Genomic DNA, 15,188 nt, shown 5'->3' with positions numbered 1-15,188 from the left:
ACCAAACGTCACAGCAATGAGGACTTTTTATCATCAAAGCTCCTTTCACACATTAATCCTAATTCCTGACATTTTCTTGACATTCAGTTTTCCAATATTTGCCTTTCATGCAAGTCCAAAGTGTGGGAGTTTGTTCTTGTCAGATGCACTCACACAACTTGAAGTCATCTGTTGTGAGTGTCTTCCTCTTTGGGTCTTCTACAATGATAGCTGTTTCTGGATAAGTATCACTAAAACATGTACGAGGAAATTTCCACTGTACAAACACAACATTGGAAAACATCATCACTCCACCCACTTGGTCACAGTGAATTTTCCAGACTATAATATGCTGTGAACTTTGAGTGTACTTTTTACTACTGTACTGGCGGGGAAGTCTGCATATAGTGGTGGTGAACAAATTTGGGCATTTATTTTTAAACATACAACCCTGTTGAGTAATTTTAAGGACTCGCATGTGTGAAAGGGGCCTTAAAATGTCAAGGAAAAGGAAAAAAAACTTGCCCATTATCACGTTAGCCATGACTGCAAAACACAAACCACATTGCACAGCTCCACATCTTAACATGAAGTGTTAAGTGAACATCCACATATTTCCCATCACTTCATATTATTCTCTCTCGCACACGTTACTCTAACGCTCACACCTTCTCGCAGCTCATCCTTTATCACCCTCTTCTATCTGCTGCTTCGTCTCTCCTCAGATTTGCTCCCTTAAGGTCTTGAGGATGACGGCCATGAATATTTCACTAAACTGCATTCTCAGGTTATCAATAATAAAATGCCATATTCTTATAAATATTCTAAAAATACTGCCGGACTCTTCTTCTTTAGTGGTGCATTAAAGATTCATACACATCTAGCAAACTGCTAAATCTCCAACACCGTAGCACATTTCATATGGACACCACCATTGGACTACATGCAAGTGTTTTCCTCTCACTCGTGTGTTTTTGAGCGTGCATATGTTTGTTTCTGTGTATGTGTTTCTAGCAAACCTTGAGCTTCTGTAACACATTGTCTTAAAAAAACAAGTGAAAGCAAGAAGAATGCTAAAAGAGGTGACTCACATAGTCAACAGTCTGAATCACCACTGTGAAATACTAAAGCACTTTAACATAACAGGCATTCAGGCTGACACACACGCTATCCCTGCCGACACAAACATCCTCCACACAGACTCAAATGCTAACGCTTATTCTCGCAGTCTGACACACCTGCGCTCACAGATGCACTCACTTGTCTCACACACGTTCTTTTTTTTCTCCCTCACCTTGGCGAGATGTCGCAGCCCTGTTGCATGAAGGCTCCCAGGGAGAACCAGAGGGAGTTGAAGATGCCAAACTCGTTGGGAGGTTGGTCAGTGGGGCCCTGCTCGGTTGTACCCTCCTCTGGCTCTTCGGCATGCCACTCATACGGGCTGAAGCGACTCACCTGAGACAAACAAGGAACATTTACAGATCGTTTAGAGGTCAGAGGAAAGAAAGGAAGACAGAAAGAAAGTACAATATCAGAACAATATATAAAAACAGATGCAAATGAGGAGAGGGACAAATATATTACCATAGTGATGTTCACAACAACATTAAAGCAAAGAAGAAAGTTGTATTGCAAATATTGAAAGTAAGAATAAGTTATGAAATAGAGCAGCTTGGTAGGGTGTGCACTGTAGGTTCCTCTATAGCAACAAATCTAGATGCTTTCTTTTAGCCTAAAGTCAGGTTAAAGTCAGTCGATGATTTATGAAGAACACATTGAATGTGGTGTGGCACTTTTATCTACATTATTACTCAATAAACCAATACCACGTTCTGTTTCCAGACCTAAATATGTTGATTTCTGACCAGTTTGCAACCTTCATCCTGAATAAGTGATTGTTGAATGTCCAAAAGACATTGAATGGATATTTTCTGTTAGCGAGCTTGATTTTGAATATTCATATGGATGATGTACAAAAAACAAGACGTTGCATCTAGCACTGCTAACTTGACAGTAGAGCTCTTAACCAGCAAAACTGAAGTTGGAGTGGTGTTCAGATCATCGCATGCAAAAGCTTATAGGGTCGCAGTACAAGGTTTTAAAATACAAGCTGGGAATGAGAACTTCTTGAAGATCTACACCTGAATCACCTTGTCATTATTATGTTTTTTTGTGAGTCTTGCACATTAAATTGTGTAAATGAGTAACTCCTCCCCAATACTTTACAGTATGTATTGAATTAATTCCTATACAGAATTTTTCTCCATCACCATGAAAGACATTTCAACTGAGGGGTTAAAGGAATAGTCCTCAAGACTAGTCCCCAGAGCCAATATAGAAAAATGTTCAACTAAAAAAGAAATCTTTTATATCATCCTAAACCCAAGCCATTAAAACTCTTCAAAGCGTTACAGCTCTCAATCCAGTTCAAGTGCTGACATCTTACTCACCAAAAAGAGCACAACACTGACTCCGATGTAAGCGAACACTATGCACATCCAGATCTCGTAGGCCAGTGGGTCCAGGAAGGAGAAAACTCCTGGTTTGGATTTCTGCGGCTTTTTGATCATGATGGAGATTCCCAGAGACATGAAGGGCTTCGAGAAGTCGATCACCTCTTCTCTCACCAGAGTGATGGTCAGTGGGGCCACTGCAATTTCTGCCTTCTGCAAAGAGTCATTTGGGGAGAAAGTATGGAAATATAAGATTAGTGTAGTTCATTAACTCGTGTAAAAAAAAAATTGTGATGGTGGAAAGGACTTCTCTAGAGGCCGCATTAAGAGAAAGTCTTAGATGAAGGAAGGAGATATAAAAATTGAAATAGAGGAGGTCGTTTAAAGTAGACAAGTTTAGTAAAAGATTCTGTGGAGTTTGAATCAGGAGCAGCATAAGGAGGAGAATAAGGAATATAAGGAACGCACCGAGAGGGAATTGGTGCAGCGGGGGTGAGAAAAAGGGGAGAGGAGAGAGTTGAAAGAGACAGAGTGGGTAGACAGAAAAGCAGTCGAATGACAGAGAAGTAATTCATACGTGGGCATGAAAGTGACACTGCTAGAATATAAATTAGTCTGCAAGGTCTCACACGCATTTGCATACATGCAAACACGCATACACACACACAGAGTCAAAAACATCATTCATTCAGCACACTGAGTATCTGTGTCGGAGTACCTGTGCGTGTCTAAACAACGTCTGCAGTCTTAACTGGGAAAGAGGCTACAATAACTGCATTTCAAATGACAAGTGTTCTAGTGCATGAGCGAGGATGTTACAATGCATGGAAGATAAAACAGAAAGAGAAAAACAAGAAAGTCAGGAGTGATATGGAAAAGAAAAGGAGGAGCTGGCAGAGGCATATCAAAAAGCCACAACAAAAAGAGAGAAGAAATAAATTGGAGACAGAAAGCAGGGGATGAAAGGACATGACACAAAGGATAAGGAGAAGAGAGTCACAAGGACATGTAGATATGAAAACAGAGCAAAGAGGAGAAGTGTAAAGTGCTGAAATTGTCTAAATGTGTTTTCTCTGTGTGGCAGAAGAGTCATCAGAAAGGACTGTGAGTGTTTGGAACAAATCAAACCAGATTAGTGAGTGCGGTGGTTCTGCTGCGTCACCTTCCACTAGACGGGTTCCGGAGGCTAATTAATTCTGTCGCTGTTCTGCAGCGAACGTCTCCGATTTGGCTCGTCTGAAAAGTGACGACTGACATTGTCTTGTGCATGTTGATAAAGTTTGCATTCAGACAACGCGGTTAAATCCCAGAATGTGCATAAGAGTGAGTGGCATAATTAGTCAGGCTGCCAAGTTCTGTAAGAATTGAGTGAACCCTTCTAGACACAGCTTCACTGCAGGAGGCTGACATGGGAGTTAAGGAGCAGAAGAAAACTTTAGTGCACCACAAGAGCTATTTTTAAGCGTTGTCAGCTACTGCTTGATGCCTTGTGTTGGGATCACAATAGCAGAAGCACATTTAATGCAATTTGAACTTCCTGCAGCACATATGAGCTGTAGAGATAGTAATATTCACGCTCCAACCATTGAGCTGTGATTTGTGCACTTTTTCTGTGGCCAAAATGTGCGGTAAAAGTTGATTGCATTGCAGTATAATGTACATCAAAAGGTATTAGTCTCATACTCTTAGTGTAAAGTAATTCTAGAGTACTTCAACTTGTGTCACTACACTGTAGAGGAAAAGAGTCAGATTTCAATTCGTCATAAGCTTTTGTTTCAATTTGGAGCTGTAAGACAACATTCTGAAATAAAGCATCTTAACAATTCTGTGGATAGTCTATTTAGTTATTTCATCACTGAAGAAAATAACTTGAATAAATTGCACTGTTACGAGCTATTAGGAATCTCAATTTGTGTACATCGTTTTGTGAATTTAACTGAAACAGAAAAAGAGCATTCATATAGTCACAAGACTGACTATTACAATGTGATATGATTTGATAGTGACGATACAAAATAATATGATACAATACGATATGATATACTTGATTGTCCCCTTGGGGAAGTTTGTCTTGAACTAACACTGCTACAAGCATTCAGCTGCCTCCACAATTAATCAAAAACTATTTCAGCAAATGTATTAATAAAGTCTGGGATTTAAATGCACCTTTTTCTCTGTGCTATTTTGAGTAGTTAAGCAATTGATTGATTCCTACAACTAGAAATGTTGCTGGGTTATATGTACAAGCTGCTCCAATGAAATCGCCATTCGTGGAATTAATAAAGAATTGAGTCCCATCAATGCTGTCATTATTGTTGTATTCACTTTCGTAACTCTGTAACCTCAGTGTTTTCTGTGTGATTGGGAAATCATCTCATGGATAAGATTCTAATGTTTCTGGTGTGTTTTAACCTGTAAAGGTGGTCAGAGACTCCTTTGGTGATGTCATCTATGAATAAAGTGAGGTTGAACTGATCAAAGTGAATAAACACGCTAAATTTGAAGAAAATCATCTTGAGATGTGAATTCTTAAGATGGATTTCTTCAATGAGTAAGTAAAAAAAAAAGTAACTTCAGAGCAAAATAAAACAAACATTAAGGTACAGTCAAGACTAAAGCTCTGTCCAAACTCACCCCATACACAAGTTCTCCCACCATGCCATTCCATATCTTCGTGTCTGGATCTCTGGCTCCGTATTTCCCGTCCGGTACGATGGATATCTTGTATTTGATTCCGATGTGTTTGGCGATCTCAGAGGCCAAGTCCACACAGTATCCCTCGAACTGGTCATTTCCCTCATAAAGTTCCCAGTTTTTCTTCAGCATCACATAGGGACCCTCCTACGAAAGCAGAATAAAGGGAGAAAGACAAAGCTGTTTGGAGGAACATGAGAGCAGCGATTATTAAAAGAAGGAAAATGTACATGCTGTACAAAGAAAAATTGTTAAAAAAAGGAAAATGATTCTTGTTTAATATATTAGGTCAATTACATGTCCAAAGGAAACATAGTACTTTATTAAATACACAAAGGGAATCAACTCAAAGAAACAGAATTCCAATCAGCTACATATGGACATCAGCTTCTACGGAAGCAACACTTGGATCAAAACATGAAGATTCTCTGCTCAAAGTCACACATCCACATTTTTTTTGACATATCAAAGGAGGTAATCCTTTCGCAAACAAACCATGTTGTCGGGAAAACGCAGCAGCCACAGCTTGAGAAAAACAGCTGCACAGTTCATACGACAGGAATAATATTAGAGCTGTTTTGAAAAAGGTAATTTCTCAGGTAGATGTTTTATGTCTTGTTTTTCTGACATGCAGCACCTTGTTTTATGCTTTCATCTGACTCTACATGCCTCCACTGGGACCTGCACCTGACTTGTTACAGCTCTAATGCTAGGAGAAAATAAAAAGGGGAAGAAAACTGCTGCTTTGGTAATTTTTCTTAAAGCCAACACACATGCATGGTCACAGAAAAGCATGCTCGTACGCCTGTGCAGGATTTATGTGAAAAAGGAAACACACATACACAGTTCTGAATGGCAGCGCATCCATCAGGAGCAGTGAGTTATGGTATTATGCCTGAGGCAGCTCACCCTGTAATCCACCAGAAACCAAGCCTATTAAAATGCTATCAAAATCTTTTTAATCAAAGACTAATCTCATCTAATTAATCAAACAGGCCGCTATGATATCCAACACTACTGCGCCAGGAAATGGTTTATGAAGATAATAAAACACAATAAAATAATGATAACATGTTGTGGATTGAATTCTTCAGTCAGGATATTGATTCACATAGAAAACAAGGACAGATAATTAAAGAGAATTGAAGACAACTAACTTATTTTAAAAGGATTCAAATGAGGAATACAATCACTCTGACACAGATTGAGAAGAATCGACACAACAGTTTCTATCTAGGAAATGGAATTACTTTGAAAAAAAGGTGCAGTTCAAACACAATCAGCAGAGGGATTAAAACAATCTGAAAATGAAGTATTCCATTTTCTACAAACAGATGATTTACCAATTGATGTTTTCTCTCTCAGTAAACAAAGGGTTTGAAACTAAAAAACATTTATTTGAGTACTATGAAATCAATGTAAGGTAAAATACTAATATTATTATCTAATGGGCTTACATGAATTTGTATCCCATTAACATACCATCATTGTCATTTTGAGCATGTAAGCATACAATACATTTTAGAAAAACAGACATTTTTAAGCAAACAAACAAAATTAAAAAAAAAACACCCCAAGCATAATAAACCATTACATGGCCATTTCTTGAAACAAAATACATTAATTCCAAACATCAACCAAACAAATAAGCTTTTAATTTATGCTTATTTTTTTCTTTCAACCATTTTTATGACTAACATCATTATCAAAAGAGAAATGTTCCCGTGTCAGAAAATACAGAAACATTCCTCATAAAATGTCATTATCAGGGACATTAGCAGGACCCGAGGAGCTCATCCCATCGACTCAACATGAATTAAGATGTTTATGAACAGCAGAACAGTTTCAAGTAAATGCTCTCTAATACATCAACACAGTCATGAGAACTGCTCTGTGGCAGGGATAACATGTATTCAAATGTGATGTGAAATTATGTTTTAAACTTTAGTTTTCATTGATGTTCTTGAGGTTTTCAACCTGGTGTGACATCTGAAACACCCATCAACTAGGCTACTAACTGGATCTAAGTTATAGTAAAGAGTACTTTTTTTTAAGAGTTCAAAGTGCAACCAGCTGCATCTTACTCGCCTTTTATGTCATTACATAATGTCGGGACATTCTTGGTATTCTTGTTAAAATACCCTCACTGTAGTTTGTTTTCCAACTGTGCATGAGGTATTTCCATGCAACTTTTACCTGCCAATGACCCTGCAGAGGATTTCTTCTCAAATTAGACAGAATGAGTTACTTGATTTATCATGATGTCCGTCCTGAAGGTGCAACTATTTGATTATGAATGACAGCACAGTGCTTGCAATGTTTAGTGTATGCTCAACAAAAAAATATCACATCATTTGAATAGAAAGACAAACATGTTGCCTACAATAAACTTTAGAGTTGCCACTGTCAAAGACGGAATATTTTTTTCAGGTTAAAATGAAGCAAGATGAAGAATTAATGACGTAACCGGAAAGACGTTATTATATAAAATGACAAAAAACTAGTAGACTATCTTTGACCATCTCCAGCCTGGAATTGGTTTGGATGACTTTCTCTATGGCATGCTCTAATAATTGCACTCATTGTACAGTAGCCAAGTCTTTATTTGTGAAGAACTGCACAATAATCCACCTGAAAAGACAATGCTGCTGGAAATCGGGAGAGATTACTATTGTGTCATATTTAAAGTGAAAAGATAATAAGGATAAGCTAGCTACTAATTAGTCACAAGAGCTAACATATTACGCTTAGTGCTAGCTAACTTATGGTTAGCTTGCTAAGGGTCAGAGACAAGGGTCTCAATGGCGTTCAATATCGTGGCGAGTAACGCTGTGGATGAGATGGTATTTGCAACTAGACACATTTGCCTAGGAAATTTTATATACATAAGCAACTTCCCATTTGCAGATTCAAAAATACCATGGGGAGGTCTGCCAGCAGTGGTTCTGTTTTACTTTAAATCCTTCTTAAGGTCTGTTATCAGTTTGCCCCAGATGCCTTTGTCTCTGTGTGAAGGTAGTGTGCCAGTGCTGTGTGTGTGAGTCTGTTTGTGTGTGCACTGGGATGTTAGTCTGTGTATTTCCTGCTGGTAAAGAGCCATCTTGGATGTTGCATGTGGATTCATGAATAAGGTCAGGTCAGGAAAAGGGATGTGAAAAGACGAGAGACATAGGAAGGAAATAGGAGCAAAGACCAGGAAAAGAAAGGGAGAGAATATTAAAGATAAATTACGATGGCGAGAGGAATGAAACAACAGAAGAAAGATCAGAACACAGAGATAGCTATAAGGGGAAAATAGGGAAGTGTGAAGGAGCGATACAAAGAAAGAAAGAAAGAAAGAAAGAAAGAAGAGAAGAATGAAGAGTGAAAGAGGCTGAAACTGGATGAAAAGACAGACACGGAGAGATGAAATGGGTGGAGGAAAAGAGGGAGAACAGCTTTGTAGAAGCGAATGGTAGAGGCTGATAAGACATGAAATACTTCACACTGGAGCCAAAGAGGCACACAGGACTCTCTATGTAAGTCATTTAGCCAGCCAGTGTTCAAAAGAGGCACCTGACTGGACAATCATCTCACTGTCCCACCCTTCATCTGGCTGCCAATCAATCAATTCAGCTTTTTTAAAAGCCAGACTGTCACAAAAACGAGTCAGCCAACCATCGAGACATTTAATCAGCCCATGAGATGTCCTGAGAGGAGAGCCAGGCAGTCGGTTAGTCACAGCCTGTTTCAGTAAGTCAGTGGCCCAATCAGTTCATTCATTAAATAATTGCTGCAATTACAGTACATAATCATCTATCCAGTCTCATATTTGGCCAGTGAGTCAGCATGATTATCTCACAGCTATTCAGCATTAAAGAGGGGAAAGCAGTTCAGCCATCAGTCGACCAGTCAACCAGAGAGCAACTCAGATAGTCAGCCAGTATACCCAGTCTGCCAACTGGCATGTTACCAATGCAACCTGCCAGTTTAAAAGCATTACACAGACAGGTAACTTACCAACCAGCCAAAAATCAAACTGTTAAAAAGTTACTAAACCAACATACATATCATTTTTAAATTCCCCACAGTTTGGGCTGAACTTGTGGTATGTTCTTCCGAAGCCGACTTTCAGAAGCTTGCATATTTTGTCTTCTGTTTACATAATTTGACCTACTTTATACTACTTTTCATCAATAATGTACCCAATTAATATCAATGTCTCATCTGTAGCTCTGTGTTGGAGTTTCATGCATCCTGATGAGGAGCTGGAATAAGAACATGAACCTTTCATTTATTGACACACAGAGGGAGGAACTATAACAGGACTGTGCAGCAGTTCTTTTTGGCTCTCACTGTGTTTGAATTATCCCTCTATCATACAAAATTCACTCAATAAAAATTTGTTTTGATTACAAGTCGGAACGTTTGAAATAATTGAATACTAAGTTAACGCCAATTAAACATACAAATTGCAAATGGGGAATTATGTAAGCAGTAGTTAACTTATGCTGAAGTGTAATCAAGATTCTGTCATATCCTCAGGGGCTGCTCACAAGAACACCAAGTACTTAAAGGCAAATAGAAAAAATGCTTAACAAACAATCTCACTGATTTTGCTTCCCTGATACAGGATGTGTGAGTGTGTGCTATGTAATTTAGAACATGTTTATACATGTACTTCTTATAGTTTGCATGACAAATCCTGCATTTATCGAGGTTTTCAGAAGAAGCAAGTATCATGTCACACCAATTTAACTTAAAGGCTTCATATGCGATGTTTTGATCCAGCAGATGTCGCTCCTTGAGCACCAGCTTGAAACCAAAACAACTTGCGCTGCATTGTTGTGTTAGCATGCTAATGCTAGCGATCTTTATTATGCTCGTATCTTCACACTGCATGTAAATTTACCCGAAATGACCGTGACCTAGAAACACAGTTAAGCAGTGAGTACAGTATGTTATTCTTCTTTTCTCTAGTCCCTCAATTAAAAAACTTTTATACACGAGGGGATGAGTCAGCCGGCCGTCCTGGCGATGTAAACAAAGTGAAGATATGACTCAGAAAACTCGGAAAGCATCACAGACAGTGGGACTCGGGTGTTACACCCATTGTAGACAGTCATTACTCACAGAGTTATTTTCAGAGGATATACTTGATTTCTATTAGCCTACATTTAAGTGTGAAAAATCACATTAAGTCTTTAAAGCAGAATGTTTTTTTCAAAGATGTATTTTTGGGCCACTTTTGTTAAATAAGAAAGCTTAAGATAGACATTTTGGGAAGAGAGAGTGGGGGATGACATGCAGCAGAGGGCCGAGGTCGGATTTCAAACCCAAGGCCGCTGCGATGCAGACCATTTCCTCTGTACATGGGTCACGCAACATACTCGCTAGGCCATACGGTGCCCAAAAGCTGTATTTTTAATTACAGTTGTGCTAAGGTACATGTTCTCATATATATATAAAAAAAATCATTACAATGCTAGTGTGAGAGTTAAATAATGCAGGAGTTGAAACTTTTATATTGTGAAGCATGGGGGTCTCTAGTGCTGGAGACAAACGCCCCTAGTGTTGAATACCTTTCAATTCAGGTGTAGAGCTCTCAGAGGAGTTAAAATGCTGTGGAGGAAAGATGGCCCAGTAAGCATGACTGAGTAGATTTACAGAGCGACAAAGCAGAAAGATGAAGCTTGAGTATCAAGAGAGTTGTATGGAAAGGTGAGGGCAGCACAAGGACCTGCCCATGTATCCCTCCCCTATTCACCTTGTCCCCAAATTACAGGGAAAAACTTTGAAAATATAGAAAGGAAATATTCAGTTTGGTGTACGTCTATCAGTTTGTGCTCCCAAGTTTACCAGAGAGAGAAGAGATGATTGTTGTTTCTTCTAAAGAAGAGCAAAGAATTTGAATTAACAGGCCTGTCTGATGGTCTGCTGATTTTGTGCGGCCAGATGTCAAAATCTGACAGCGGGTACAGAAATCCCTCGCAGAGCTTGTATCCAATTGTGGCTTATGTCATGTGGAAGACAGAAGCACGGTGAGCAAGGCGGCCCAGTTCCACACAGGCTCAAAACATGGCACTCATTAATCTCCTTTCCATCCGTGCAGCCCCTCTTTGTATCAATGCAGGGAACCCATCTTTATACAAAATAAACACCTTTTCAAACAACACAGAGAAAAAAAAACAGACAAAAAAAGAGTATTTGTATAAAGTTTTAGAGACACTCAGTCTATCAGTCTGTCTGTCCCCTCTCTCTTCCGAGGGGGTGCGACTCAGGTAACTCTGTTTCAGTCTGTTGCTCTGCCTGCAGACCCCCGCATCAGTGTCGCAGCAGAGGCTTCCTCATCATCAGAGGCTGCAAAGAGGAGGAGGCGGCTGAGCTAACGTTAGCCAAGGCCTGCTGAGGTCACCATCCACAGAGAAATATGCGGGTGGGGGAGGGCATGGTGGTACAAAGGAAGGATTGAAAGACACAGTGACAGAGACAAGACAGAGAGAGGGGATACTCGTGTTGGAAATAGTCAGACAACAGGGCAGACAGACATGGGTGGGAAGAAATAGGGAGGGCGGCACACATGGGAATGATGCAGTAATGCCGAACTCTGTTCTGCACACTCTCATCTCTTTTTACAACCACACAAAATGAATGTGATTAGTAAAATCGAGCCAAATAGACATTTCAAACACTTTGTATTAACACCGTACACATATGTTCTAAACAGGGGTATTTTACAGAAAACAATTTGCTCTTTCATTTATATGAATTGTGTTGCTGTTTTTATGTACTTGTATTGGGCCTCCGTGTAGGCACCACACAACATGCTGCACTGAGGTTCAACACATCGCCTGTGGAAGTGTGCACGCTTGGAGGAGGGGCTGTCACTGGGGACATTTAGTCTGGCTGAATTCATTTCTCTGAACTCTTCCTGCAGCATGTGCTTAGTACCACGTCTGGCCACTTGAGGCACTGTAGACTTTCACTGTACTGTCAAATCAACATCTGAGTACAGTTGTCCATTCATAGGTATTTATATGAGCTCTAAAGGCACAACTAAAGATATTTTGGTCATACTCAGGAGTTTTCTGAATGAAAGAATGAAGCTTGAAGTAAGATGCTGACTTGCCAAAAGCTCAAGCATCTGTGGCTTGTTTTATCTCTGGGCTGAAATTAGTCCTTTGAGTTGCTTTCACTTGCATCATTTCGCATGCCCAATTGAATTAGACTGATTGCATTTACAGGAAGGGGATGGCCACCATAAAAAGGCTGCAGATGGGTGAAATGAAATCAAATGTAAGCAGAGGATGTGCACAAATCCAGCGATTAGCCCTCCGTGTTTGTCGAAGAAAGAGGAATAATTAGACCAGGCTGAAGACCGGTGTCTACGTGGAAACCATTAGAAGAGACTGGACTGGGGTCACCTCTAAATAGTGATCTCAGGTCAGCTTTAGATTTTCCTGCTAATGAAACATTAGTGCAATCTTCTAGCTGGACAAGTGCCACTTCCTCCTGGCTGTGCTCCGCGTGCTCACTGCAGTTTGTGCAGATCACACAACTCTAACCTGAAAATCTGCTACACAACAACCCCTTGCTGTACTTAATAACCTTGTTCTCTGAGACTAAATGTATAATACAAGACCACACAGGGATGTAAAATCTTACAATCAAACCTTAGCTCTGTCTATGATCTGTACAGTAATTATTCTGTGTGGAAGACAGACTTGCAGGCCCTGAAAAATGTTTGCTATGGGACATGTATTTCTATGGCTAATAACCAAGGGTGGATGATTGCATTCAAATATTGGCATATTGGTTAAATCTGCAACCAGTCCAGCCAAACCGCATTAACTTTAAACACAGTATTTTACCTGAACCAAGAATGTTTCCAAAACATGCTCATAATGTCCTTTTTTTTTTTTCTTCAGATCTAATTTTATTCACCTTCTGTACACCTAATGTGTCATTTGGTTTACCCCATTTTAAGTCTCTATAAACAAGTGCTACATAAGTTAAAAAAAGATTTGAGCTCGGAAATCAGGTGACCGCAAGCTTTTGACTTTTGGTGAATGGAGGGGTTGTGGAAGTAAACTCTAAATTTCAGCTTTTGGAGGAAAGCCTCATTCAAAACCCCATAACCCCAATCTCGGCAGAAAAGAAAGGAGTCTGAGGGTACATTACCATGATGGTCGTCACGACTACCGTCCGGTTCTCCATAGCTGTGCTGTCATTGGATAGAGTACTTTCAGTCTGGACCAACACAAGTTTGTCTATGTCGTTCCAGTAGCCAATCTGAAGTAAACAGATGAAGACAGATGTTAGAAGAAGATAAAAAAAACATCCAAGAAAAAAGTATTATCCATTCAATCCATCTTTATGGAGCAATTTGTGCAAAAAAAATAAAACATAAAATGCTTACAATAAAAACAAGACAGACATGACACAAATAAATGGTGAAAACAGTGGAACCTGTGTGAAATAAGGTTAAAAGAAAAGAATGATAAGAAAAATTCAACTGAACGAGTTCACTCCTGCAGATTTCCCAAAGGAACACTACAAGATGTTGAGAGATATTGAGTTTGAGCCAAGAACTTTCAATAAACACACATTGCTGTCCAAGGAACACTTGAGAAGCAGGAGCATGGTGTTATTTCTTTGTTATAGTTGCTACATATTTCCTTTTATTTCCAGTATTGAGAAATGATGACTTCTTCCAACCTTCTCTTCGCTATCATAAGGAAGGATTATGTTCAGTCTTTCTCGTGTACAGTTTTATGTTCCCTAGGTTATGTGGGAGGTTCTCTCAAATGTACACTCAGAAAAGCTGTTAAGGCATTATTATTATTATCAAAAGCTACTACTACTGCAGTAAGACAGTTAATAATCAACGATTATGAAGGTAATTATGCTGTAAAAGAATTCATTTCTTGAATGGTCATTCATCAAGAGGGATGAAAGAAGAAAAATGCAGCAGCAGCCAATGAAAGGAATTATCCTTGAATAATAACAGAGAGCTCATGTCCTCTTAAAAGAGGCCTGCCAATACAGAGACTGAATGTGATAAGATTTGTCTATGTCTATGTCATGATGCAAACCTACCTTGCGTGGTCCGTTGCTCTTCAGTTCAAACACGTCCATAGTGTAGTTGACCCTCCGACCATAGTGATCAAACTGAATGTTCCCCGTCAGGCCTTGAATGCGCACCTGAGTTGACAGCGACAAATACAGTCAGGACTTGGGAAACAATCAAAACGAAACACTACTCAAAGTTACACTTGCTAGTTTTAAGTCGTCCATATTTCATTGAACAGTTGCTGGGGCCTTTATAAACATCAGTTGAATAATATACCAGACTATTTTTTTGTTTAAAGCACACTTGTATAAGAGGCTCTTATCTCTCATTTGCTCAGTTTAATTATAATACTCACTCATTCGCAAACTTAAAACTTATTGTATTGCTTTAAATAAAAATTCCCTCTGATGACTTTAGATGGACAACAGAAACATTTGAGTACATGATTTGGAAAACTCTTTCATAGATCCAATGTACCACGTCAAATCTAGGTATTGCTGTCTTTGTGACACTTGATTATCTCTATAAGATACAGTTCTGCATATATTGAGTATTTGCCAAAAACATGATTTTATTGTTATATTTAGTAAATTAAAGCAATGTAACTGAATACTTCTGTATATTTAGTTGACATGTATCTACTCATGTTTCCCTCCAGACTGTAATTGGGACAGGCTTTTACTTTTTGTTGGCCATGTTTAAAGTCATTCAAGACTGCATCTTATGAGTTACCAACTAATACTATACTTGAGAATATGCAGCAGGTCTTTTTGGTTGGATGCTTGAATGTTTGTCTGCCTCCATAAGAGGTAGTAATGTTTTATCACCATCATGGTATAGCTCTGTTTTGCTGTTTTCTGTGTGATATTGTTAAAAATGGAATGGAAAGCCACAGAAAACAACAATGAGAACAGAAACTTTTCAGATAAGAAAAGCTTAAAGTTGGGGTAAGATGTGGAGTAAGACATATAGCATCCATTGTAAATGTTAAGATAGGTACCTTATAAGTT

The 15,188-nt window shown here is 39.0% G+C and overlaps 1 protein-coding gene across 6 annotated transcripts in view; it reads right to left on the bottom strand.

The window, feature by feature from the left end:
* Positions 1-15,188, bottom strand: part of gria4a (glutamate receptor, ionotropic, AMPA 4a) — a 111,255-nt gene that overhangs the window by 36,117 nt on the left and 59,950 nt on the right. For all 6 annotated transcript variants that reach the window (XM_065960775.1, XM_065960774.1, XM_065960777.1 and 3 more), the window contains exons 9-13: positions 14,205-14,309; positions 13,287-13,397; positions 5,067-5,273; positions 2,430-2,645; positions 1,274-1,434 (exon numbers count right to left, since the gene is read on the bottom strand). In XM_065960775.1, the coding sequence (XP_065816847.1) occupies positions 1,274-1,434; positions 2,430-2,645; positions 5,067-5,273; positions 13,287-13,397; positions 14,205-14,309 (800 nt within the window). The remainder of the gene's footprint in view (positions 1-1,273; positions 1,435-2,429; positions 2,646-5,066; positions 5,274-13,286; positions 13,398-14,204; positions 14,310-15,188) is intronic.

Source organism: Labrus bergylta, chromosome 11 (genome assembly GCF_963930695.1).
Source record: "Labrus bergylta chromosome 11, fLabBer1.1, whole genome shotgun sequence".
Lineage (NCBI taxonomy): Eukaryota > Metazoa > Chordata > Actinopteri > Labriformes > Labridae > Labrus > Labrus bergylta.
This window is presented reverse-complemented; position numbering and strand designations above follow the sequence as displayed.